This window comes from Drosophila arizonae, chromosome 3 (genome assembly GCF_054131065.1).
Source record: "Drosophila arizonae isolate 15081-1271.41 chromosome 3, UAZ_ARI_1.0, whole genome shotgun sequence".
In the NCBI taxonomy this organism is placed as follows: Eukaryota; Metazoa; Arthropoda; class Insecta; order Diptera; family Drosophilidae; genus Drosophila; species Drosophila arizonae.
The window spans coordinates 21,842,831-21,869,986 of NC_142923.1; the positions used below are offsets into that span (position 1 = coordinate 21,842,831).

Sequence of the window (27,156 nt, forward strand, 5' to 3'; positions counted from 1 at the left end):
ATTACTTTTGCACTGTCGCTTTGTACATTTTATATGAAGAAGACGACGAAGTTGCTGCACCAAACCAAACTAGTAGCTAGCCAGCCAGCCAGCTGCATCGTGAATGCTACCTGGATGAGGCCTGGACTGACCTGGCCTCGCCTGGTGCGCTTCGATATTAATGCCAGATCTGGGCAGAGCTGGCTAGCTGGCAAAATGTCGTTATCTGCATTTGTGTTGACGTGATATGTGAAGTTTTCGAGCCGAAAACTTGAGATGCAGACGGCAAGTAAATTAGTAATCAATATGTAGAAGCTAGAAGCTAGCTAATGCCATTAGCCGGCTGCACAGACTCAAAGCTTCAACAGAACTCCGAGGCGCACTGTGAGCGCCAGACTCCTTCAACTCGAAGCTTAATCAAAAAACTTACCAGTCTGATGGCTGTTGATGTAATGCTACAACAGGAGTAGCTATAGCTATAGCTGGAGCAGTAGCAGTAGCAGTTCATGTATGGCTGTAGCTGGGAGCAGGAGGCAGTGGAACATCTTGTGATACACATAAAGCACTTTGTATGCATGCTGGCGACTTGTGGGCGCTGAGCCTTCAGCTCCGCCAGCGTCTTTTATACCTCGTCCGCGTCCTGTGTTATGAATATAAATTTATTTCCCACGTCACAACACAAACACAAGGCAACACACATACACACACACCCATGCACATACACACTCACGCATGCACAGATACGCATACAGACATGTATACAGACATTTCACACATCGCGCATAATAATAATAATAAACGATAACGAAATTTACTTCCGAGAAAGACACACAGACACATATACATATGTATATATATATATATATATATATATATATAGAAGATTTCTAGTTGGAACGACAAAGCGCATCCTTCCTATTTCCGGCGTGTGCTCTTTATGAAATTTTATGTTGGCAAACTATTACAGTGCCTTAGAATATGTACGCGCACGCCCTGCCACTGTAGTCCAGGCTTTATAATTTGGTTAATGCGCCTGCTTTTGGGCGCTAAGCCACGGCCTTACGACTTGGGCTAAAACCTTAGAAGTTGGTAGAATGCTAATGAAATAATAATAATAAATATATAATAATTGAATATGAAATATTTATAGAGCTTATAAGGAATGTATTAAAGAATGTCTTTGAACTGAGACAGTTGTATTTTAAAATTAGAATATTAACTTTTTAATCTATATCAAGTGAATCTATATTATGGTACATAAATTAGATATATAAAATATAAAGAGTAATGAAAAATAATGCAAATGATTTTATAAAATATTATTCTATTGATATAAATATAATCGTCTTTCAACAAAAAATTATTATATATTTATAATTAATTTTATCTTTTTCATATTGTACTAGGAAACAAAAATGGTTTTATTTTATGCTATTTATTATTATTATTATTTTTTTTTTATTTTATTTTATTTTATTTTATTTTTATTTTTTTTTTTTACTGGAATTTATTTATGCTTAAATTTATATTTCTAATTTTGTATAAATTTTTTTTTGGCAATATGTAAATGCAAGACTTTTCAGTTACATGTTAATATATATTACATTTCTATAACAATCAATTACGATTAAAATATACTTTAATTAAAATACTTTTTATGTCTCTAGAATAAACTAACATTATGTAACATTATCAAATCAAATGATCGAAAGTTATGTTGATAATGTAATTAATAAGAATGTAATTCCCTATCAAATTCCCTATAACTATATAAGTACATCAATTAGCATATATATTTAAACAGTTAGTTTAGTTTCTATGATTAAGATTTTATTACCTAAAATATTCCTATAATATATATACCTATAAATACCAAAAATGGCCATTAAAAAATTATTTCCAATCAGTGTATGGAATCATACTTGTTATAGACATACCCACATGCCTATATACTAGCTAACAAATCAATCTCTCTGATTATTCATAGCATATTCGAATAGTCACATGAACTTGAAATGAAATTGAACTTGAATTATCGCTGTCTATTAATAGACTGTGAGTAAGTTTGGCAATAATCTTAAAGCTCAGAACAGCTGAGGTAACTTTTGGCAAAATAAGATATATTATATTATATGTATGTGTATGTTTATATACATACATATACATACATATACATGTACATATATGTCTACATAGTATAGCTCGGCAATAGCAAGCGCAGCTGCTTGCCATTTTTCTAATACACGTTATATTGATGTAAGTTTTCATTACGCGTGGCGACAAAAACCCACCGCAAAAAGTCAGTCCACGCAGCCAGACAAGTAATCTCTATGTGTGTGTGTGTGTGTGTGCGTGTGTGTGTGCGTGGTACAACATTATGATGATGACGTTGACAAACCTACGCAGAAGGCGACAAGGCAAGACGGCGCTTAGCTTAGATTTTTTATTTCTCTCTGACAATACGCTGTAATCCTCGTAGATGGAGCATGCTGAATTAAAGGGTATATTTGTCAGAATTATCGATATTAATCGATATCAGTTGATTATAGAGCTCAATGACATAATTGAGAAGTTAGCTGTTAAAAGACAAAGCACTTTACATATACATATGCATGTAACACAAAAAATATGCCGCTATAAATAAGCATTCATTATCGATATATATCGATTGCCATATATTATTATAATACTAACTTGCTATCCATTACCTGTAAATATGTGTTGTCTGCATATATAGGGTATCTTGTAGCCGTCTGGTGCTCTCTCATCTTGTTTTGGGGGTGTGTTAGCCGGCACAAGGAATCGCAGGAAACTCATCTAGAAAATTGTCAAAGTGACAGCTGTGCGAAAGTATTGTGACATGTGTTTAAATGAGCTGCATTTGGCTGGCTCTACCGCTGGCTGTGACTGGGAGCCTTAAAGCCACTTCCGAGTCAACTTAATTTTAGCTTGCGGCAACTTTTTTGAATGCCAAATGCAAACAGAGACAGAGGCACAGGCAGCGGCAGAGGCCTCACAGACGTTTGGCAAACAAATACACACACACACACACACACAAGCACAAAGTGGTAGAGCGGGAGTCCATGTTCGGTTTTTGTGTTGACTGCATAATTTAAATGTTGCATGCTGCAAACTTAACTGTTTTTGCGTGTGGCCAATGGATTCAGTTGACCAGCTGCTATTTTTCAACAAGTTGGCAGCGCCATCTATCGACGAGAACTAGCTTTGAGCGCGGCAACTAAATTATCTGCATTGTTTGCGTTTGTCCTTTGCCAGCGAGCGCCGTTGCTTATATTGTTGTTGTTGTTGTTGTTGTTGTTATTGTCTGCTCTAGTTGTTGCTGCTGTTGTTGTTGCTGCTGTTGTTGTTGTAGCTGTTGCTCTGTGGCAATTGTTGCAATTTAAAAGGCCTCGCCGGCCCATCCTGTGTGCCATGGCATAAATTTCGTGGCTAAATTGCGTATGCGCCGGGCTGGTTAGACCGCGCCGACTAGTTTATTGCGATTTTGTTGGCAACTGCAAACTAGCCTCGCACAATGAAATCAATTAACTCGTGGGGCGCAAGCGGGAGGCATGTCAAGCGGAGCCTAATGAAAGGCAAACATAATGGCATTAAAGTGAAATATATATTGCCCACACTTATAATTATATTCTAGAGCCGAAAAGAGCCCCAAAAATGAGTATTACCAATTTGGGAACCTTAAAATTAATCTTAATTATTATTTATTTATTTTTTTTTTTTTTTTTAATATTAATACGTTTACTGAATGCTTTTTATTTTAGTAGTTATTTAGAAAGAATGGATAATAATAATAATAGTAATAATAATTAATAAAAATTATTATGTTATACATTCATTTAATTATATATTTTACAATATTACAACTATTTACATTGAACAAGCTGCATGTTAAATATAATAGCTTTTAAATGTACAATATTAGGGCTATGCTTGAACTACTTTACATAATAATTTCAACTGATATTTAATCATGAATAAATAAACACAACAATATAATAATCGCTAATTGATAAGCAGGTTAATTAATCTCTATAAGTGTTAAACACTTGAGTAATTAATACAAAAAATATATTGTTTGTTTTTTTTTTCTATGAAATGAAATGTAATCTATAGGTTATAGATGTAATGCGATTAGTGAAGTGTGAATTGTTGATAAAGCTATCTTTATAGCTACTGTGAGTATACAGGGGTCGGAAAGGGTAAGCATTTATAGAGCATACGTAACACACGTAATTATTTTATATATGTATTTCTCGGACTGATACATCTCGCAAATTATCAGTATAAATCAATCCGTATGATGTAATATTTTAATTGCTCGGAAATTAATACAAACAATTGGTTTCTTAAATCAAATAAATGCATAGATATTCTCAGTCCGAGTATATATATCATATTTCAGGTCTCTAGCATCAGTACTGCTCAAAATACAGCCGAATTTAAAAAATCACTGTATCTTCAGGTCCGATTTGCCAGGCCCATAGTGATCGTAGACATTTAAGTTTCAATAATCTTTATAGAATCATTACGAGCAAAATTTTAACGTTCTAGCTTAAAAGCAGTTCATGATCTTGGGTTGTCAACGTGGATCTACATACCAAATTTCAGCTTTCTAGCTCTTCAGCTAATATGATTTCTGGCATATTTAAAAATGCATTTTCCGATTTCCCATGCACCTAGTGGGCGGATCGGACAAATTTCAACCCTTTATAGATCGGAGTTATACTCGAGTATGTGTTTCAAATTTCAGTCTGTAGCTTCTCTAGCTAATTATAAAAATGACAGAAATAATTTTAATTCAATTAATCTATTTTATAGATATTATAAATTCCCTAGGGACTAATAAATAAATTTGTTAATATTATATATAATTTTCCGCAACTAAATTTATACATCTCTCCATTATCATCTTCAACTCTATGCTCTATGCTCTATTTGTCTACTGTTAAAGAGTCAGAAAGTCGGGAAGTCCAAGGCGAAGCCGCTGTCATTGTTGTCCTCGGCTTGGCACATGACTCGTTAATCATTTGCCTGCAGAAATTACGTATACGTCACGTGTAACCGGTCAGATAAGCGACTCTTGCGGCTGGCATTGGGCAAGGTTAACTTTGCGGCTGACAGGGCAGCACAAAGAGGGCTTTCGCATTTGATAAATGAATGTAGTTTTGCACATGTAACGGGTTCAAGGTGACTAACATCAGGCACCTGGCTTGGCTGCGTGCCCAACTCGAAGATGCTCCAAGCCAAAAATTATGCAAATGAGCTCAGACAAAAGAGACCAAGCAATTTGTCAGCCATGCACTTCGCTCTGGCCCTCGGGCCTCGGCCCCACCCCAAAGAAAGAAGGAAAACTGAAAACTGCAAACTTTTCGCACAGACAAATCAATATAAGCCGCTCGTAATTGCAATTAAAAAACTTGGCCTAAAACTTGCCAAAGTCGAAAAACGTGACTCTAGCAAATGACGTTCACTAATTAGACACCAGGAATTTATATATAGGTAGATCATCAATCGACAGTGCAAGCAATCGGAGTGGGGGCAGAGCAGCTTACATTGCGCATTCGACACGTTGTATTCAAATCAAAGTCAACAAAATTTGACGCACAGAGAGGGAGAGAGAAAGAGAGGGGAAGGCGAAAGAGAGAGAGAGAGAGAGAGATGGGGCGCATTGCAGTCTTTGGCTTGTTGCATTTTATTTCCTTTGCGTTGTCATTTAACTGTCAGTTTGTCTGTGTGTCCGTGTCGCACGGCTGTCGCTTAAATGTCGCCCAGGGAGCTTAGCAAATGCGTTCAGGGACTTGCCAGCTTTTTCTTTTCCATTCCTTATCCTTTTTTTTTTTTTTTTTGCGTCACCAGACAGTGACCATAAAACTGCGCAACATATGTGGCATATACACATGCGTGTTAATTGCGGAGGTGGGGCAGAAGGCGGTGCTGAGAGATTTGGACAAACTCTATTAAGCTCTACTTTGCGGTTCGATACAGCTTATAGCTGAGCCTTGGTACACCTATATATATAGAATTATATGCATCGAATATTATTTATTAAAATATATAAAGCTTTAAAAAGTTTCATCTTTGCTAATTAACTGCGCGAATTTGTCAGCTGATAAAAACTTAGAAAATTTTTGTTTTTGAGCAGATTGAATAGCAAACTTTTTTAAGCCTTAAGTAAATGTATAAAAATTCTTCTTCCTTTATATATTAGAAGGCTATGCAAGTTTTATGCATGTATATGATAGTGTCAGCATGAAGTAGCAGACGAATAATTTGGGTATTTTCCAAAGATCAAAACTTAGTCAAGGCAAAATTGTCCTTTCTGTTACTCTTGGAAAGAGAAGCAACAAAAATAGAACTGTCAATCGCCTCAAGTTCAAAATTTGATATTATTTAATTGCAATATTCAAATACTATAGGAGATCCATCTCTCTCGATGATCTCCAATGCAAGAGTAAGACTTCTGACTTAAGCGATACTCTTAACATTCGACTTTAATATAAAATCGACACTATAGTTAACTATCGATAGGTAACTATACTGCAATCAAATAGTTGAACATGACATCTTCAATTAAATTGGAAGAATGTGGATTCGGCGAATTGCACACAAATATTTTGTGGTTCGCCTTTAAATTCTCTATTTAAAATAAAGAATTTAGATCTGATCATTTCACACTCTTAATATCATGACCTCATCTTATCTATATTATGCATATTATAGCTTAATTTGATCTTATATATATTTTATTTAACGCATGTTCTGTTACTATTATTGGCAACTTCATCTAGCTTTACCCATTTATGCCACAAATATAAAAGATTAAAAAAATATCTGCATTTAGTATTTAGTATTTAGTCATATTATTAAGAGCGTAAAATTAAATTAAATTTAATCAAATTTATTATTTTATTTAAATCATCTACACGACGATATCAAAAGAGGTAGTTTAAAATAGGTTGATCAACACATATTATTATTACTACTATAAATATTATTATTGTTATTATTATTATAAATATTATTATTGTTGTTTATTTATTTTTTTATTTTTTTTTTCTAATTTATTTAAAAATTTATATTTACTTTATATTATTTTATTTTAGACATATTTCTTTTATTTTAAATTATTTCATTTCAGCAAAACAAAATAATTCCGTTGTGGCTCAGTTCAGTTGCGTTAGGTCTGTAAAACTCTTGGAAATGATTTCAAAATTTATGGAAATTCCTACTCAGTTTCTTCTGGCTACCTGCAATACGAAGATTACTGTAGAAGGTAAAGGAGATGTAACAAAGTGAACAAACATTTGGCATTGTCAAGTCTGGAGTCAGCAAAAACCTAATCTATGTATTCACACTCAAAGGCTAAGTAAGTAGCTTCAATATATATCAAAAATTGTATCAAAAATTGTTCCTCCCTTTCAAATGTTATTCCAATTAATCATATCGTTGCTTATAGCACTTGATCTGCCCAACTAGGTCTATCCATCCTCACCTTGCCACATAATCAATGCTCATTAGAGTTGCCCTTTTCGAAACGCACTTTCAACAATCACATATAAATATGAGCAGGCAACGGCACAAGTGTTGTTTAACAGGCAGCGCAAATATTTAACGATGCCACGCACTCAACTAGCTGCTTAAGCCGGCTAAGCAAGCACTCTGTCAGGACTCGAAGCATATGGGCGTGGGAAGCCGGCACTCATCGTTAAGTAAGTGCCAGGAGTTGTGCTCAGGGGGCCAAAAAGAGAAAAGTCCTAACGAAATATTGTATACACTTACAAGTGGGAGTATATATATATATGTGTGTGTGTGTGTGTGTGTGTGTGTATGTGCGTGTGTTGGCCTGGTTTCTCAGCATGTTCGACTTTGCAGCCATAAGTAGCCGGCAGCCTGTCTGCTGCAATATCGTGCATCGTGTATCGTGGCAGTCAGCAGTTGCCATTGCCCGTTGCAGTTGCAGCTGCCACAAAAAGCCAGCTGGCTGCTTAAAGTATGCAACGCCTCACTGCACATGTGCGAGGGTGCGAAGGTACACAGATACTCACACACACAGCTATTTCCTTCTGTTGCTCTCCATTATTTTTCAATATTTTCTAGCATTTTATTTGTCTGCCTCAATTTAAGGCCAACGGACCTAGACTCGAGTGGAAATTAAATTTCAAAAAAGAAAATTTTACAACAATTCGCAGGCCTGGCGGCGCTAAAGCTTAATCCTTTATGCCTCCTGCTGCTCCTTTGCAAAAGAAAAAAAAAATGCGAAAAGGAATGCAAACCGTGGACTGCTAACGAAAAAGAAAAGGAAACAAAGTTACCAAAATACTTTGGCGCATTCCGCAGTCCTGAGCGCCGTTGGCTACACTCAAAAATGTTTGCTGGCGGCCCAATAAAATCATCAGGAAATCCGTAGCCAGAATTGCAGCTGCCAGGACACCAACACCGCCAACAACAACAACAACAACAAAGGCAACAGCAGACACGACTGCCGCTGTCTTTCAGTTTCTTCTCTTTGGCTCGCAGCAGCAAAAAATGTGCCTTTGCCTTGGCAGCTTCTCTCTAACCTCATGCCTCTTACTCCTTACGAAATTTCAGCTTCATCTTCCTCTTCTGCCCATCTCCTCTTTATGCGCTTCAGTTTTTGCACTTGAAACATTTCCATTGCTTTAATAAGAGAGAGAGGGAGGGAAGGGAGGAGCAAGCAGAAGACTTTCCCTTAAATTGGCCCGGCTCGACTAGTTGAAGCCTTCAAGTGCCAAATCAAATGCAATTATTCTCATTATTTTTTTATGTTCTCTTCTTCTTTATCTTTTACAGCTAACAAATTTGCATAAGGTAGATGCATAACACCTGGCAAATACATTGACGCAAATCTCACTACGAGTCTTGTAATGTAAGTTAAAAATCTCTTTTTCTATCAATATAAAATATGCAATCTACAATATATGCTATATTGTGTTATAATACGAAATGGAAGCTATTTGATTATTGAGTTGTTGCCAGTCTGGATGCCCTAAATGTCTTAAGAAATTAAAGTAAGAATAATTTCTCAATTCTTATAATATTTTTAGAAAGGAATCTATGATATTTCAGTCATATTGATTCCTCAGCTAATTTTTGTCTCAGCCTTTCTCTAACTTTTAGAACATAGAAAAAATCGCCACAATACAAAATTCGCTTTTAAATTTGATTAAATTTAATAATTATTACATTTTATAAATTGTCTCATAATTCAAATGGATCTTTCTTAAATTTATAATTATTGAAAAAAAATCACAAAAATTACAGCTTATCATACTTGATTCCAAATATAGATTACAGTATCTGAGCCCTTAAAACTCGTACATTAAACAGAGAGATCTCTAGTAGGCAGCCAATTATATTTGACAGGCGGCAGTTGAAGTTCAGTTGGCGATTTCGTTTTTATTTTCTTTGGGGAGCAATCAGCTCGAATCCCTTTTTTTCACTAAACACGACCATAAAAAGCATTCCAAGTTCTTCACCAGTTGAGTGTTAATGCAGGAAGTGATAGAGGGGAGACAGGGAATGTGTATGTATGTGTTTGTGTTTGAGTGTGGTCTGGCCACAAAGGAAAATCCTTGCCGAATACGTGCGGCATTTGCAACGCCAATAAAATCACAAAGTCACGTAGGGAACGCCTTGGCCCTTGTCCATCACAGGGAAACAGAGCAACTCCTTTTTTGGTTCCCCTCACCAAGTTTGGTCCTTTTTTGCGTCCGTCTGTGTTTGTGTCTGCTCTCGTTTTGTACTATTTTATGGATGTCCTGCGGTCCTGCTTTACCCATGGAAGCGTGCGTCCCATCATGCCCTTTATTATGACAAGCTGCGGTTTTGCGGCTCACCCCGCCCCGCCTCACCATGCCACGCCTTGCCACAATTGCCTTATCGCTGTTGGGGGTCAGCTTGTTATAACTCAGCGTTGTGTTTGTGTTAATAGTTTTTGTGTTGCTACTCCTGTGGCTCGCCTACATATTTATGGCTCACAGAGGTGCCTGTGGTGTGCGTGGGTGGGTGGGTCAGTTATTAGGAGTAATGCCCGAGAATATGCTTGACAATTGTTGCTTTAGCAAGCTCAATTCCGACTAGTGTGCGTGTGGGAGATGAAGATTGATTTGATAAGGAAATATACTTGAGATTATTAGTGGATTAATGCTGAGCAGATAAACTGTTTGCTTTTGTTGGCTTTATTTCCAAGCTAAGCTAAATTATTTGTACTAAATTTATTTTAAGTCCCTAAACTTTAATATTGCTAGTGATTAATATTTATTTTGTATTTATTTGTTTATTGCTTATTCCTCAATTTCACGAAACTATTTATTATCTTTGACTACAAATAAATATTTAAAGACAACTTGTGGGATAAACTGCTTAAATATTAAGCCAGAGTTTGGCTCGAATTCTCATTTGATTATTCATTAAATGCTTTTCAAATTTATTCGTTAAATGCTTGCATTATTTGTATATGAAATAAACCAATAAAACTTCTTGCAAACTAATAAGAAACCAAAAATAAATCTAAAACCATCATAAGTATAATATAAACAATGTATTTACAGCTTAGTGGACTTAATGCTTTCTGTGCGTGTAGCTAAATTTTCCCTAATGGGATATATATAGAATTCAGAGCTAGAAGCCATGGCTAATTTTAATTTAAAAAAAAAAATATTATTTAAAAAAAGAACTGAAAAGTATTCACGTAAACATACTCACTTCTATTTTTAAAATAATTAGAAACATCATATATCATTTGCACATGGCCTTAGAGTAATGCAAAAAAAAAAAAAAATAATAATAATAATAATAAAAAAAAAATTAAAAAAAATAAATAAATAAAATTAGCTTCAATTTATGTATAATTGTCAACCTATTATTATACATAAAAACTCCAAAATTATTTAGAAATAAATTAATTTGATTATAAATTTATTAATTAATTTAAGAAGAATTAAGAATTTATTAAAATATTTTTATTAAAAAAATATATAATCTGAATATACAAGAGTGCAACGCATAGAACTTACTTTAAATATGTTAGAATAATTTGAAGTATAAGCAATTTTAATTATAAATGTTAATATAATTATAAATAATTATAATAAAAAATAATTATAATAATAAATAATTCTACTTAATTAATTCTATTCAAATATAATATATATGAAAATGTAAAATAAAAATAAATGTAGGTTCAATATACTCACAATGTTCTTAATCACTTAAAATTTCCTCAAATCAACACTACGTTTAGACAACAAGGGGTCCAGTTTTCGCCTTGTAATCTTGGCCTGGTTATTCCGCTCCAAGCTGAGTTTGTTTCGGATTAGTCAGTGGTAACTTTCGCTTGACTGGCTTAAAGTGCATATCATGTGCGAATCAATGTAAAGGTTGCCCCCACCTCCTTCTCTCCTCAATCTTTTCTCGCTTTCCCTGCCGCTGTCTCTGTCTCGCTCTTATCTGTATCCCTCTTTATGTGCGTAACTCTTCAGCTGCTGCACACAAACAAACGCGCTTTTAAGCACAAGGTTGTTGGCCATCTATCAAATGATGTACGCTTTAAGAATTTATGAAAACGATGTAGCTGATATTATGGTAACCCTGCCAACTATCAGCGAAAAGCAAACCAAAACGTAAACGTAAACGTAACGCAACGTAACGAAACGCAGCGAAACGAACCAAAGCTGGGCAAACAAACAGAGTCTCAAAAACAAAGATCCTTTTCACAGGATTGCCACAAAAGGTTGCCAATGCCATTACCACAGGCAGGGCTGCACAATCCCTGCTCCACTTCTTGTTGTAGTTGATATACCCTGTACTCATTGCTACTTAAGGTAAAAAGGGTGTGCTTGCTCTGCTAATACGTTTGATTGAGGGAGAGTCCTGCTTTTAAAGAGAAAAACGTTGAATCGGGTATATAGATTAGGTGTGTATAACAAAGATTGTCTCAGTTAAATTTCTTTTATATCTTCCCCAATATCTCCGAGATATTCCGATATTCCAAGTTTTCATTTTGGCACCGGAACTAGGGTATTTTCTAGTCAGACACTCTCAGGATTCTACTCTTTAAAGTTTACATATTTGTTTCAGCTATATCTTCCTGAATTATTTCAAATATTTCAAAAGAAAATTTGGATTTGAGCTACTTAAATTATAGTTAGGGTATTCCTAGTCGATCAGTCTCTCGCCTCTAGTGTTACTTGTGCTCATTGTTGTTGTTGTTTCGGTTATATCCTTGCAATGATTTTCCATCGCTGTGTTTACCCACGTTCGTCCCCCGACTCATCTGTTTGCCCGGCATTTCCCATGCCCCGCCCACGGCTGCCCCGCCCCGCCCCGACCCGGCAGCTAGGCAACTCACTGAGCTGTGCGAAAACCCGCGGCCCTGGCCGGGAATAAATTATTAAATCATACACAGTTCTAGTTTAAGGCAAGCAGCTTAAAGTTCATCTACGGGTTTACCCAGCGGCGGGGCGTGGCTGGCGAGGGGCTTGGCGGGTTGGACTGGTGCCTGAGCCATTTATGAATATTTGCGGCGCTGAAATTTCACAGTCAGCGCTTTGCAAATCTGCTTATGAGCTAGCTGCTCAAGCGTCTAATTGGAGTTGCGGCAAGAAACTGTAGCATGCCCCAAGCGTCCTCATCGAGTGCAGCCAAAGAAATCGCTTTAGCAATCGATAATCGCTTAATTGACCTCACGATGGACGCGTTGATGCACTCCTAGACAAGCCCAAGGAATAAAAGAATACGAAATACAAATATTTTCCATAATATGGAAGCGACCTAAGGAATTCTCAATTGCGGCGTCACGTGCGAGACGCCTAAAAGACGGCAATCGAAATCGCAAATGGCTTAACTTGAAGGCTGTCTCAGCGTGAACGTGTGTGAGAGTGTGTGAGTGTATGTGTGTGTGTTTGTTGGCCAAATGAAGTTAGGGACATCAGAAGTGGTCAAGAGAAGAATATTATTTGAAAATTTAAGCTGTCTTCTCGAAATACACTGCGAATAAAGCTTGTGTCATAAAAGAAATTATGAATTATTTTAATATATATACATGTGTAAAAATATATTTCATATCTATATTTATCCAAAATTTAATAATCGTAAACTACCGTAGCGCTTGAGGTAATAGCTTAAAATTACTTATATATTATTCCTATATTACTATTTCTTATTATTATATTTGTCTCTTGTCTTTCTTATGTCCGTGCATCTCCCGCGCAAATATCTCCAAATATCGATTACTACTTCTATTATGTTTTTCTCAATTTAAAATCCTTTCTATAGGATCTATAATTAGTTAAAAAATACATCTCCTAAATGCTTAGAGCTAGTAGAGTCTCCAAATAAATACATATATACTTTATAGAATTTTTATTTATTAATTTTTTTTTTTTTTTTTGAATCCTCTAAGCGTTTCCTCCAAGTATTTCTTCTAAGTATTACTTTACACTAACTTTACTTCACTTTACTGCACTGCACTCACTGTACGACTGATCTCCACAAGGCCTGGGCTACTGAAGAAATGCTGCAGCTGCTTCCCTTTATATAGGTCGAGTAGGGCTCAAATGCTGAGCCCGGCGGCAGGTAGGAGTCGTTGCAGTCGAGCTTAAAGAGACCAATGGGTACGCTCTCTGCTGCTGCAAGCATTTTGGCTGGGTTTTATTCAAACATAAATACCCAATGAATGCATATAGGCAACATAAGTGATCTTATGTAGTTGTTCTTCGTCTCTTGCTCTTGTTCGGTAGACAGACAGAGACAGTCTGTGAGATTGAAAGGGATAAAGTCAAAGAGATAGATATACCGACAGACATACGAATAGATATATAGGCAAACAAAGATATAAATGCTTGATATGCTAATATAACATGATATTAATATTTATAATTATTAGATGACGTAGAGAGCAATTGCCTCTATAGCTCTCTTAAGTACTAGGACTTCAGATAGTTTTCTTACTCGTTTACTTTTAATTTTTTATTTTTAATGTTATATTTCTATGTTTTATCTATTTGTGTACATTATTTTAAATCTAACCAACCAACCAACCGATTTTCATGGTTTTTGATTTGTTGGATTTGTCTCCGCCACGAGTAGGTCAGTAGATCTTTAAAATACTGAAAAAATTTGACGAATACTTGATTTTCAAGTATTTTCCCTAAAGATTCAAATTTCCATTTATACTCAGTAGCCTTGACAACAGTGACAGTTTCGGTCCTGTATAGAAGTAAATAAACAAATGTAGTCAGTCAGTCTACGGCACAGCCTAGAGCAGAGCTGACTATTCAAAAAAAAAAAAAAAAAAAAAAAGTGAATTATTAAAAAGTGTATTTTTGGCTTTTTATATTTTTGGACTTTTAAACTTTATAAAAATTTCAAATCAAAAATCTGCAAAAATTAAAAAAAAAAATCAAAAGATTAGAACCTATCTAATCAAAAATAAACAAAAAATTCAAAATTCGAAATTCAAAAAAAAAAAAAGTTAATTATTAAAAAGTGTATTTTGGGCTTTTTATATTTTTGGACTTTTACAAAAGCAAAATATCTCGAAAGTTCAGGTATTTATTTCTCGATTATTATACCCTGAACCCATTTTCAATGGGAAATCAGGGTATAATGGTTTTGTTGAAATGTATGTAACAGGCAGGCAGGCGTGGCAGACCCCACAAAGTATATATATTCTTGATTAGGGCGACGAGCTGAGTCGATTTGGCCCTGTCCGTCTGTCGTCTGTCCGTATGTTTGAACGCGTCGATTTCCGAAGATATAAGAGCTAGAGACTTCCATAATTTTTTAAATGACCGTATATACAGCGCGGACGTCGAGTTTGCTTTTAAAATTCCATAAATCATCCCATTATGTTTTTATCGAGTAAAAACATTCAAGTTCAAGTCTGATGCCACTATAGCTAATTGTGAATGATTTTTCTTTTTTTTAAATTTCTCAAATATTCAATATAATATGTAGATCATATGCTGAAAGTTTCATTAAATTCCGTTCAGTCAAATATTAATAAAAAATAATCAAATATTTGGCCAATTAACAAACGCACGTGCAGCAGCTTCAACAGCATCGTATGCGTGTGCACACATACATTCAAACTTCTTCTAGAAACATTCGTTGAATCACATCAGCTGTTAGTTTCGTTTAGTTTTGGTAGATGGCGCAGCAGCAGTGAATCTATTTGAGCTTTGCCAGCGCCACTAGCAGGAGTGAGGTGGCGTAGTGTGATAGCTGCATGACGCTCGATCGAGAAGTCGCGGTTCGAATCCCGATCGATGCAACTGATAACTTTTTCAATTGTTTCGAAATATTTTTATATTTTATTAAATGAGTTTGGTATTTTAATTATATTTTTATTTTCGGGCAATAATTAAAGCCAATTTAAACAATATTACATTGCAGGCTTCTCATTATGTGGATAACGTAAAGCACCTTCAACTGCTGGGCAAATATCAATTCTGGCAGCTTACGATTCTTAAATTTTAGGACAAACATAAGATCATTTTCGTAGGGAAATGCGGCTAAGATAATTTCTGGCTTGAGACCGCGTGCAAAGCCATTATTGACAGTGGCAACAAGCTTCTTGTGTTTCTTTATAGAACGCAGCATTACTTTTTTTGTGACCTTCGTGTTATTGACACTGTCTTCTCCCATAACCACCGAGTTCAACTGACTGTTACGTGAACGTCCCTGCAATAAGAATCAATGGTAGCTGGCGCATTGACACAAAAAGGAAAACTTACCCGCCGACGCGGGAGAGTACGTTCTGGTGGTTCGGAAACTGCTCCTGCAATAGATGGAGCCGCAGCAGCGCTAGTAATACTGGCAGCAGAAACCGCTGTTGGAAGACAAAATATGTAAAATGTATCCATATATTATATAAATGTATACATATTAATTAAATATCTAAATTTAACACTTACGTTGCATATTCTTGGCGGGAGAAACCCTTCCGCCGAGTATCTAAATTAATTCACATTTAAATTAATTAATTAATTTACATTTAGTTAATATTCGAAAATGTAAAAATGTAAAAAATTACCAATTGAGCTTTTAAATTTCGTCTTCCCATTTTATTGTCAGACGGTTAATTTTTACAATATATTTGAAGCTATATCAGCATATTTGAGATGACATACAAGTGTGACATCAACCACGCCGACTACTAGATTGTTTGATGCTGAGCAAGGCACGAACATATTTCAGAGGTGCGCAAGCGAACTTTCGTTATCGGATTTTAAAAGAACTAGTTCGATTTTTATAACCTGAACCCATTGAAAATGGGAAGTCGGGGTATAATGGTTTTGTGAAAAGTATGTAACAGGCAGAAGGAATCATCGCAGACCCCATAAAGTATATATATTCTTGATCAGGTAGACGAGCTGAGTCGATATAGCCCTGTCCGTCTGTCCGTCCGTCCGTCCGTCCGTATGAGCAAAAGGATCTCAGAAGATATAAGAGCTAGAGAGCTGAAATTTGGCATGCATACTCGTGTACATCATAGGCAGTACAAGTTTATCTTATTTTTTCGATAACTCGTCCAATAACTTTTTTATCGAGAATAATTGAAAAATCGGCATTGTGTTTTTAGCCTAATTTGAACACTTTTAGACCTGGAGATTTCAAATTTGCGTTGTATATAAAGTTAATGGATACAAAGATTTTGCAATCTACAGAGTTTATATAACACGCCCCCTTCGCCACCAATTTGTAAAAAAACGCATTTCAAGTACTAGAGACTTGTGCTTTGGAATGTGCACACATTTTAACCATATGATTACGCTCTGAAAGTTTCAATAAAATTGTATGTCTATAAAAGAAATTATTCAAGAAATAAATTCTCATAATATTCCTCACATTGCATCGCAGCCCAAGCGCAGCCGCTGCTAACTGCGCAGTCAGCAGAGCGCGTGCTTATAAGTGCATGTGTATGCATAAAAGAAGTCCAGAATGATTAGAATATTAGCTTGGAGGGTTCAGGGTATCTCCTAGTCGAGCAGTCTCGACTGGAGCCTTCTTACTTGTTTTATATGGTTTTGTGCGAGGGCAGTATTACTATTAATAAAAATGCCGCGTCCTAGAAGATCTAATCTTTCCCGGCGGACCCATAATGCAATTAGGCAACGGAATAGCGCGAGTCAATTATCTGACGAAGAGCGAGAAATCGCCCGAGAAAGCCTCCGCGTTAGTACCCAGCAAAGAAGGGCCTTAATTCGTGCTTCTCAAAGAGAGGCAGCCCGTGAAATGGCAATAAGAAATGGTTCAAGGATTGATTTGAATCGAGCAGCGTTTCGATATGATTGCACCATTGATTACAGCTTGAATCGTTTAGTTTGCATTGGTCCAATGGACGTTGTTTGCCAGCATTGTGGCGCATTGAAGTTTGCTGGTGAAACGCCCGGTTTGTGCTGCCTTAGTGGTAAAGTGACATTGCCATTAGTGGTCCCGCCACCAGAGCCATTGCGTTCCCTGCTTTATGGCGAAACACTAGAATCACGACATTTTCTAGCGAACACTCAAAAATACAATGCCTGTTTCCAAATGACTTCATTTGGGGCGGAAATTATTGCAAATATACTTCATGGGCAATATGGAAGAACAACTTGACCGGCATCAAGAAATGAACACAGCTATGAAAAGAGCAATTCTCCAAGATTTGCATGCTTAGAAATTTAAACCAACCAAAACTGTGCAATGGAACGCGTTTGGTGATAAGAAAACTGATGAGCAATGTGATTCACGCGTCGATACTCAAAGGAAAATTTAAAGATGAGGAAGTTCTTATTCCTAGGATTCCGATGATCTCAACAGATATGCCCTTTGAATTTAAATGAATTCAATTCCCTCTTCGTCTTGCCTTCGCCATGACGATCAACAAGTCACAGGGCCAATCTTTGACTATTTCTGGCCTCAATCTAGAAAATGCGTGTTTTTCTCATGGTCAATTTTACGTGGCATGCTCACGTGTTGGCAAACCATCCGCATTATTTGTTCTTGCACCCGACCAAAAAACGAAGAATGTCGTTTACCACAAGGTGCTTGAATGAAAATCCGATTAATAAATTAATCAGAGTGTATCCCAACCTGAACAACATAGCTTTCAACAATTTTTTACCTAGAAATAATATAGAGGGCAATGCAACGTTTGCCGGGCCAGCTAGTATATCAATAAATAAATATTTTCATATTTTATTTTATATATTTTTTATTATATATTCGATAGAAACTTAGACAAGTTCCATTGTAATATGAGCTAAAATATAAATATTTTATATCTATTTCTTTTTTTTTTTTTTTTTTTTTTTTTACCTAAATTGCCTAAAACATTTCAAAGTATATTTTAATTTTTCAATATTTTCTTATATTAATTATATTATATGGCTTTTTTATTATTTTCTCAAATTCCGTTGGTAATTTTATTCCTAAATAGCTCAGAATTATGGCATGCTTGAGCAATGCACATCCCTGACAATGTTCATTGGTTCATTTTAAAAACTTATCCAACCAGGCCGGCAACCCTTTTGTTTTTTCAGTGGCTCGTTAAAGCTTAATGTTTGCACCTTTTTATGATTACCTGCGCACTTGGCCAACATAATTGTCAATTGCAGCGAATTTTTGAAATATTTTCGGTAGCGCTAACCGCTTACATATGTTGACATTTTATATGAGACTGGGCTGTAAAATGCCACCATATTTCCCATTTCTGCACTTTCCCATTTTCCGCCTTGCTGCTGCCAAACCGTTGTAAATAAAACATTGTAGAGAGACAAAAGGCAAGTAGCATAAAATGAGCAGCGACCAGCAGCTCATAAAACAAAATGCCAAAGAGCCCAAGCACGAGTCGCGAGTGCCGTCAAGTGCGAAATTTAAATTTGCATAAATTATACAAAAGCACAAAAAACGAGCGAAGGCAAGCGAAGAAGATGAAAAAAAAAGACAAAAAAAAAAAAAAAATTCAAAAATACTTCTGGAATATCATGAAAAATATATAACGTAATCATGAGAGGCTCGCAGCACAGAGGGCTGGTCACTTTGGGCCTGGTCAACAAGCTGACCAGCTTATTATAGCCTAAAAGCGTTAATATTTAAATATACAAATTTAAGAAAATATATTTTAAACAAGTAAGAAAGCTCTAGTCGAGACTGCTCGACTACGAGATCCCCTGAACCCTTGGAGTGTTAGCTATTTCAATAATTTTTCGCGTCTTTCACAAACACGTACGCACACACAGGCATACATACACACACACGCATACAGACACAAACGCATACACACACTCACATACACACACACATACACAAACACATACACACATACACAAACACATACACACACAAGCACCCACGCATAAACACGCATGGGCTGCAGTGTGCGCTTACTATGAGAACTTATTGATTAATAACTTTTTTTATGGACGTACGATCTTCATGAAACTTTCAGATTATGATTATAACATGGATATGCATGTAATTGCCAAAGCACAAGTCTCTAGTATTTGAAATACGCTTTTTACAAAAGTGAGGGTGAGGGGGTGAATTTAGAGGTGGGGGGTAAATTTTAACAAAAACCGAAATTGTATAAATTGCATATAAGCATACATTAAAAATTTGGAGACTCTAGCAGTAAAGGTGTAGAAGATATAATTTTATAACTGGTTTTCGATAAGGTTTTTCATCGATAAAAAAAGATCGGGATGAGTTATCGAATTTTAATGATAAACTCGATATCCGCGCTGTAATTACGAACATTTTACAAAAAATTTGAAGTCTCTAGCTCTTATATCTTCGGAAATCGACGCGTTCAAACATACGGACAGACGGACAGACGGACAGACGGACAGACGGACAGACGGACAGACAGACAGACGGACAGGGCCAAATCAACTCAGCTCGTCACCCTGATCAAGAATATATATACTTTGTGGGGTCTGCCACGCCTCCTTCTGCCTGTTACATACATTTCAACAAAACCATTATACCCTGATTTCCCATTTTCAATGGGTTCAGGGTATAAAAATATATAATTAAAAGTATTTATAAATTATCATTCATTAGAAATTTAACACAAAAACTAAATAAATAAGTAATATTATTTATTATTTATTTTATAATAAAATAATTATTTTAGAGCGTCCATATATAAGAAAAAATAATAATAATAAAGGTATTAATAAATTATCAATATTATGTGTAATAAAAAAAAAATAAGTAAATAAGTAATATTATTTATAATTTCTTTTTTCTTTTTATAATAAAAAAAACATTTTGAGAGCGTGCATATATAATTTTTGATCGATCTTTGTAGGATTGTCACTCCCATGCTAAGCTTGAGCCTTCTGGCTCGAAAATTGTAAAGGATAGAGTTTTACCCGTTTTGCCACGCCTTCAACGTACTCAGATATATATTATATATATATTTTGAACTTATGCTCTCGCTCAAAATTTCAATTCTCTAGTGCTTCAATTATCATGGTTGCTGAGATATCAGAAAAAGCATTTGCCACGCCCCCAAATGAGCAAATGCGCACTTTATAAGTTGAGTATAGACTAGTGTATACTTTCCGAATTTTAAGTCTCTCGCTTTAATATGGATTGTATGGACGGATTGCACAAAACCAACATACTTTTTACTGTCATGAATAAGACCTTTATAATATATATAAAATTATATATATAATATATAAAATTTATATATATTTATATATATAATATATAACTTATATTCATTTATATATAATTTATATTGTTTATATTTATTACATAAAGCTACTCGCCGTGTTAACATAGGTAGACGCTGTTAACTGTTTAACATTAACAGTGCCCGTTTAAGGGTTACTCGCCTAATTAACTGTCATTTCTCGTATTACAAACGTTCGTCATGCTGCGACATCAAAGCGAGCTATTCCCGCTTCTAGACATGCTACACATATACATACATATATGTACATCATAACATATCTGTTTTTTGTGTATTTCCTGTTTGCGCCGCCTCTTCGATGAAACTCATTCGCAGCTCAAAGAGATATTATATCTTTTTTGTATGGCCTCTCAGCATGCGGCGTCATTAGGCTATTGCACTTTTTTGCCATGTCTGACTTTTTCTACACATGCATACATGCATGCATGTATGTATTTGTGCATATTCTACGGAAATCTATCACACACAATCTCGCTCGCACACTCACTCGCACACACACACACACACTTGCCGTGACGCTGCAATTTTAACACTTTGAAGTCCAGTTTGAATTTGGTCGTTGTTGCATGCTGGCCTCCTTTCGTCTCTCACTCTTTTTTTTTTTGCATCACATCACATCTGGGCGAAATAGAAGGAGTGGCAGGAGTGGTGTGGGGTCCCTGAGCTGGCCAGCGGGCTGTGTGCGGATCCTGTGTGGTCCTGCGGTGCTTTGGCGCTCGTTTCCTTTTGCAACTATTTCAACAAAGCGCAGTGCAGTTACTTTTATGTTTTGTACGTGCCCCGGCAAAGCGACAGCTGAGCAAAAACGCAAAAGAATCGCCGGCTATGATGATGTAGCACGTGTCAACATCAGTTGTGACTGCTCCTGCTGCTCCTGGGCTGAGCTGGCCAGGAGCAGCTCCGACTCTCGCTGCAATGCTCCAACATGACCGCCTGTCATCATAAATGTCAGAAAAGTTCAGCTTCCAAAGAAAAAAAAAAGTACAGAGGCGAGAGAAATGCTAGACGAGACATTTTCACTGACATGTGGCTGCATATCAAAGTGAAATAAGGATCTCTGTGGTGCGACGACCTGCCAAAAAAATATCATATACGTGTAACAGAAAATGTCACCAGCTGATTGAGAACTGTTTAGTTAACACCGTTGCCAGCTGCTTAACATTAGGTTGAGCAAATGTATTGGCATTTACCAGAAAAACCTGTTAAATGTATGTAGAATATTATAGAATTATTGGCAATTTCAGAATATAATTAAGAGCATAAATTCAGTATTGACTTTGTTATGTATAATAGATTATTATAGAACTAACAGCTTATTGGAAATCATAGTTAAATGACTCTAAAAGATATATAAATATCTCAATTATAAATGTCCAGTCTTATCCAAGGTGTACTTACGTACGTATGAAATTTTTACAAAAGAATTCTTAGTTTCCTAAATTTATTTTTTTATTAGTAATTTAATTTATGATTTATTTATTCAATATTAATTTATTCAATTATAAATTTTTTTTTTTAATTATTATATATATTATTATTATATATTTTCTATATATTTGTTTCTCTATATATATATTTATTTTTTTCTATAAGTGTATATTATATTAATTTATATTATACTAGCTGGCCCGGCAAACGTTGTATTGCCCTCTATATTATTTCTAGGTAAAAGATTGTTGAAAGCTATGTTGTTCAGGTTGGGATATACTCTGATTAATTTATTAATCGGATTTTCATTCAAGCACCTTGTGGTAAACGACATTCTTCGTTTTTTGGTCGGGTGCAAGAACAAATAATGCGGATGGTTTGCCAACACGTGAGCATGCCACGTAGAATTGACCATGAGAAAAACACGCATTTTCTAGATTGAGGCCACAAATAGTCAATGGCAATGTCACTTTACCACTAAGGCAGCACAAACCGGGCGTTTCACCAGCAAACTTCAATGCGCCACAATGCTGGCAAACAACGTCCATTGGACCAATGCAAACTAAACGATTCAATGGTGCAATCATATCGAAACGCTGCTCGATTCAAATCAATCCTTGAACCATTTCTTATTGCCATTTCACGGGCTGCCTCTCTTTGAGAAGCACGAATTAAGGCCCTTCTTTGCTGGGTACTAACGCGGAGGCTTTCTCGGGCGATTTCTCGCTCTTCGTCAGATAATTGACTCGCGCTATTCCGTTGCCTAATTGCATTATGGGTCCGCCGGGAAAGATTAGATCTTCTAGGACGCGGCATTTTTATTAATAGTAATACTGCCCTCGCACAAAACCATATAAAACAAGTAAGAAGGCTCCAGTCGAGACTGCTCGAATAAGAGATACCCTGAACCCTCCAAGCTGATATTCTAATCATTCTGGACTTCTTTTATGCATACACATGCACTTATAAGCACGCGCTCTGCTGACTGCGCAGTTAGCAGCGGCTGCGCTTGGGCTGCGCTGCAATGTGAGGAATATTATGAGAATTTATTTCTTGAATAATTTCTTTTATAGACATACAATTTTATTGTAACTTTCAGAGCGTAATCATATGGTTAAAATGTGTGCACATTCCAAAGCACAAGTCTCTAGTACTTGAAATGCGTTTTTTTTACAAATTGGTGGCGAAGGGGGCGTGGTATATAAACTCTGTAGATTGCAAAATCTTTGTATCCATTAACTTTATATACAACGCAAATTTGAAGTCTCCAGGTCTAAAAGTGTTCAAATTAGGCTAAAAAACACAATGTCGATTTTTCGATTATTCTCGATAAAAAAGTTATTGGACGAGTTATCGAAAAAATAAGATAAACTTGTACTGCCTATGATGTACACGAGTATGCATGCCAAATTTCAGCTCTCTAGCTCTTATATCTTCTGAGATCCTTTTGCTCATACGGACGGACGGACGGACGGACAGATGGACAGGGCTATATCGACTCAGCTCGTCTACCTGATCAAGAATATATATACTTTATGGGGTCTGCGATGATTCCTTCTGCCTGTTACATACTTTTCACAAAACCATTATACCCCGACTTCCCATTTTCAATGGGTTCAGGGTATAAAAATCGAACTAGTTCTTTTAAAATCCGATAACGAAAGTTCGCTTGCGCACCTCTGAAATATGTTCGTGCCTTTCTCAGCATCAAACAATCTAGTAGTCTGCGTGGTTGATGTCACACTTGTATGTCAACTCAAATATGCTGATATAGCTTCAAATATATTGTAAAAATTAACCGTCTGACAATAAAATGGGAAGACGAAATTTAAAAGCTCAATTGGTAATTTTTTATATTTTTTACATTTTTACATTTTCGAATATTAAATAAATGTAAATTAATTAATTAATTTAAATGTGAATTAAGTTAGATACTCGGCGGAAGGGTTTCTCCCGCCAAGAATATGCAACGTAAGTGTTAAATTTAGATATTTATATGTATACATTTATATAATATATGGATACATTTTACATATTTTGTCTTTCAACAGCGGTTTCTGCTGCCAGTGCTACTAGCGCTGCTGCGGCTCCATCTATTGCAGGAGCAGTTTCCGAACCACCAGAACGTACTCTACCGCGTCGGCGGGTAAGTTTTCCTTTTTGTGTCAATGCGCCAGCTACCATTGATTCTTATTGCAGGGACGTTCACGTAACAGTCAGTTGAACTCGGTGGTTATGGGAGAAGACAGTGTCAATAACACGAAGGTCACAAAAAAAGTAATGCTGCGTTCTATAAAGAAACACAAGAAGCTTGTTGCCACTGTCAATAATGGCTTTGCACGCGGTCTCAAGCCAGAAATTATCTTAGCCGCATTTCCTTACGAAAATGATCTAATGTTTGTCCTAAAATTTAAGAATCGTAAGCTGCCAGAATTGATAACTGCCCAGCAGTTGAAGGTGCTTTACGTTATCCACATAATGAGAAGCCTGCGATGTAATATTGCTTTAATTATTGCCCGAAAATAAAAATATAAATAAAATACCAAACTCATTTAATAAAATATAAAAATATTTCGAAACAATTAAAAAAGTTAACATCAGTTGCATCGATCGGGATTCGAACCGCGACTTCTCGATCGAGCGTCATGCAGCTATCACACTACGCCACCTCACTCCTGCTAGTGGCGCTGGCAAAGCTCAAATAGATTCACTGCTGCTGCGCCATCTACCAAAACTAAACGAAACTAACAGCTGATGTGATTCAACGAATGTTTCTAGAAGAAGTTTGAATGTATGTGTGCACACGCATACGATGCTGTTGAAGCTGCTGCACGTGCGTTTGTTAATTGGCCAAATATTTGATTATTTTTTATTAATATTTGACTGAACGGAATTTAATGAAACTTTCAGCATATGATCTACATATTATATTGAATATTTGAGAAATTTAAAAAAAAGAAAAATCATTCACAATTAGCTATAGTGGCATCAGACTTGAACTTGAATGTTTTTACTCGATAAAAACATAATGGGATGATTTATGGAATTTTAAAAGCAAACTCGACGTCCGCGCTGTATATACGGTCATTTAAAAAATTATGGAAGTCTCTAGCTCTTATATCTTCGGAAATCGACGCGTTCAAACATACGGACAGACGACAGACGGACAGGGCCAAATCGACTCAGCTCGTCGCCCTAATCAAGAATATATATACTTTGTGGGGTCTGCCACGTCTGCCTGCCTGTTACATACATTTCAACAAAACCATTATACCCTGATTTCCCATTGAAAATGGGTTCAGGGTATAATAATCGAGAAATATAAATATAAATAATTTACACAAATTTATGTTTGAGACAAACAAATACCTGAACTTTCGAAATATTTAGCTTTTGTAAAAGTCCAAAAATATAAAAAGCCAAAAATACACTTTTTAATAATTACCTTTTTTTTTTTTTTGAATTTCGAGTTTTGAATTTTTTATTTATTTTTGATTAGTCAGGTTTTAATCTTTTGATTTTTTTTTTTTAATTTTTGCAGATTTTTGATTTGAAATATTTATAAAGTTTAAAAGTCCAAAAATATAAAAAGCCAAAAATACACTTTTTAATAACTAACTTTTTTTTTTTTAATTTCGAATTTTGAATTTTATATTTATTTTTTGAACAGTCAGGTTTTAATCTTTTGATTTTTTTGAATTTTTGCAGATTTTTGATTTGAAATATTTTTCTTTTTGATTTGGATTTTTTTTTTTTTTTTGAATAGTCAGCTCTGCTCTAGGCTCTGCCGTAGACTGACTGACTACATTTGTTTATTTACTTCTATACAGGACCGAAACTGTCACTGTTGTCAAGGCTACTGAGTATAAATGGAAATTTGAATCTTTAGGGAAAATACTTGAAAATCAAGTATTCGTCAAATTTTTTCAGTATTTTAAAGATCTACTGACCTAGTCGTGGCGGAGACAAAATGAAAATTGGTCCAGCAGATCTCGAGTTATAAGTGCTTGGACACTTTTACACAACCTTCTTTTTTATATATAGATTATATTAATTTGTGTATGAATACATTTTCAATAATTGTTTAAAATAAAATATTTTTTGTTATTTATTTATTTATAAATATATATACATTTTCTGTTAAATATATTTCCAGACATACTTCTTTATAAATTAGTTTTAGTTAGATCTATCGAGTGCCCTAATTTTAGCTAACATTTTTTATTACATTTACATTCTCCATGAATGCATCTATACAAATATGTATGTACTCATCCATTTAATAAATTTTAAGATACATTTAAAACTTTATCTAATTATGTAAACATTCAAGCAAAATTTCACAAAAATTATTATTTAATTTTAATTTTGTTTGTCTTTATTAAAAAATTAAATTTATTTACATAAGTAATGCCCAATTATTTTATTTCAATTAAAAAACAAATATTTTGATTGGTAAATTTCTATTTAAAAAAAAATGCTGAAATATTACAAAGTAAATTTCTGAAATGGATTTACCTTTGCCATTCAGGCTGTTTGCTCAGCTTTGTATATGAGTCCGGGCATCTATTTGTCTATTTGCGTTGTTTACAAATCTCCAACTGCAATTTGTTTAGACCAAATTGGTTGTGCCACAGTAGTCTGGATAGGATAGAACATTGCGGGACAAGGCAGGACAGGTTTTGGTAGGCGAGTCGTCGCCCAGTTGCCCAGTTGCACAGTGGTCCAAATTAATTGGCAGCAATGCGGCAATTGGGGGCTTTTGGCAAATTTCGTGGCTGGCTGCCAAAACTGTCAGAAATTCGGTGCGCGTTTGCCGCGACAAGCATAATTTCAATTAATAATCAAAAACGGCATAACGAACACGGGTCACGCCCACGACCACGCCCACGACCATAGGAATCGCTGGGGAGAGACAACGTTGACGACTTTACAAATTGAAATTAACATCGTGTCGTGGGAGTTGTGAAGAGTAGAGCGCTGAGCGAGGAGGGGGCGTGGCGCGTGGAGTGGCT

The 27,156-nt window shown here is 35.6% G+C and overlaps 3 protein-coding genes and 1 long non-coding RNA gene across 10 annotated transcripts in view; 2 read left to right on the forward strand and 2 right to left on the reverse strand.

Annotated features, from left to right (window-relative positions):
* LOC108611614 (UPF0585 protein CG18661) overlaps positions 1 to 27,156 on the forward strand; it is an 87,810-nt gene that overhangs the window by 45,931 nt on the left and 14,723 nt on the right. For 3 of the 6 annotated variants that reach the window (XM_089464533.1, XM_089464531.1, XM_018004348.2), the window contains exons 4-5: positions 7,139 to 7,366; positions 8,812 to 8,887. The gene's annotated coding sequence lies outside the window, so the exon portion shown is untranslated. Of the gene's footprint in view, positions 1 to 7,138; positions 7,367 to 8,811; positions 8,888 to 15,417; positions 15,496 to 27,156 lie in introns of those variants that run through there. The other 3 variants (XM_089464534.1, XM_089464532.1, XM_089464536.1) reach the window with 3 other exon arrangements.
* LOC149269883 (uncharacterized) lies at positions 15,381 to 16,116 on the reverse strand. The gene is made up of 4 exons (XM_089464537.1): positions 16,058 to 16,116; positions 15,939 to 15,978; positions 15,759 to 15,853; positions 15,381 to 15,705 (listed from the first exon to the last, which is right to left on the reverse strand). The coding sequence occupies exons 1-4, from the start codon at positions 16,085 to 16,087 to the stop codon at positions 15,397 to 15,399; spliced, it is 474 nt and encodes a 157-aa protein (XP_089320663.1). The 5' UTR covers positions 16,088 to 16,116; the 3' UTR covers positions 15,381 to 15,396.
* On the forward strand, positions 23,673 to 24,796 carry LOC149269884 (uncharacterized). The gene is made up of 4 exons (XM_089464990.1): positions 23,673 to 23,984; positions 24,073 to 24,112; positions 24,193 to 24,287; positions 24,341 to 24,796. Exons 1-4 carry the CDS (start codon positions 23,955 to 23,957, stop codon positions 24,665 to 24,667), a joined length of 492 nt encoding a protein of 163 aa, XP_089321116.1. The 5' UTR covers positions 23,673 to 23,954; the 3' UTR covers positions 24,668 to 24,796.
* On the reverse strand, positions 23,969 to 26,131 carry LOC149269885 (uncharacterized). 2 transcript variants are annotated; one of them, XR_016269334.1, is made up of 2 exons: positions 25,587 to 26,131; positions 23,969 to 24,628 (listed from the first exon to the last, which is right to left on the reverse strand). It is a non-coding gene; the product is annotated as an uncharacterized LOC149269885 (long non-coding RNA). The 2 variants fall into 2 exon arrangements; XR_016269333.1 differs by having other exon boundaries at positions 25,511 to 26,131.

Coding starts and splice junctions, on each gene's coding strand:
- LOC149269883 (XM_089464537.1), bottom strand. CDS start 16,087: ATGGGAAGACGAAATTTAAAAGCTCAATTG. Junction 15,979..16,057: donor GAAATTTAAAAGCTCAATTG/GTAATTTTTTAC, acceptor GAATTAATTTAG/ATACTCGGCGGAAGGGTTTC. Junction 15,854..15,938: donor TCCCGCCAAGAATATGCAAC/GTAAGTGTTAAA, acceptor GTCTTCCAACAG/CGGTTTCTGCTGCCAGTATT.
- LOC149269884 (XM_089464990.1), top strand. CDS start 23,955: ATGGGAAGACGAAATTTAAAAGCTCAATTG. Junction 24,113..24,192: donor TCCCGCCAAGAATATGCAAC/GTAAGTGTTAAA, acceptor GTCTTTCAACAG/CGGTTTCTGCTGCCAGTGCT. Junction 24,288..24,340: donor GTACTCTACCGCGTCGGCGG/GTAAGTTTTCCT, acceptor TTCTTATTGCAG/GGACGTTCACGTAACAGTCA.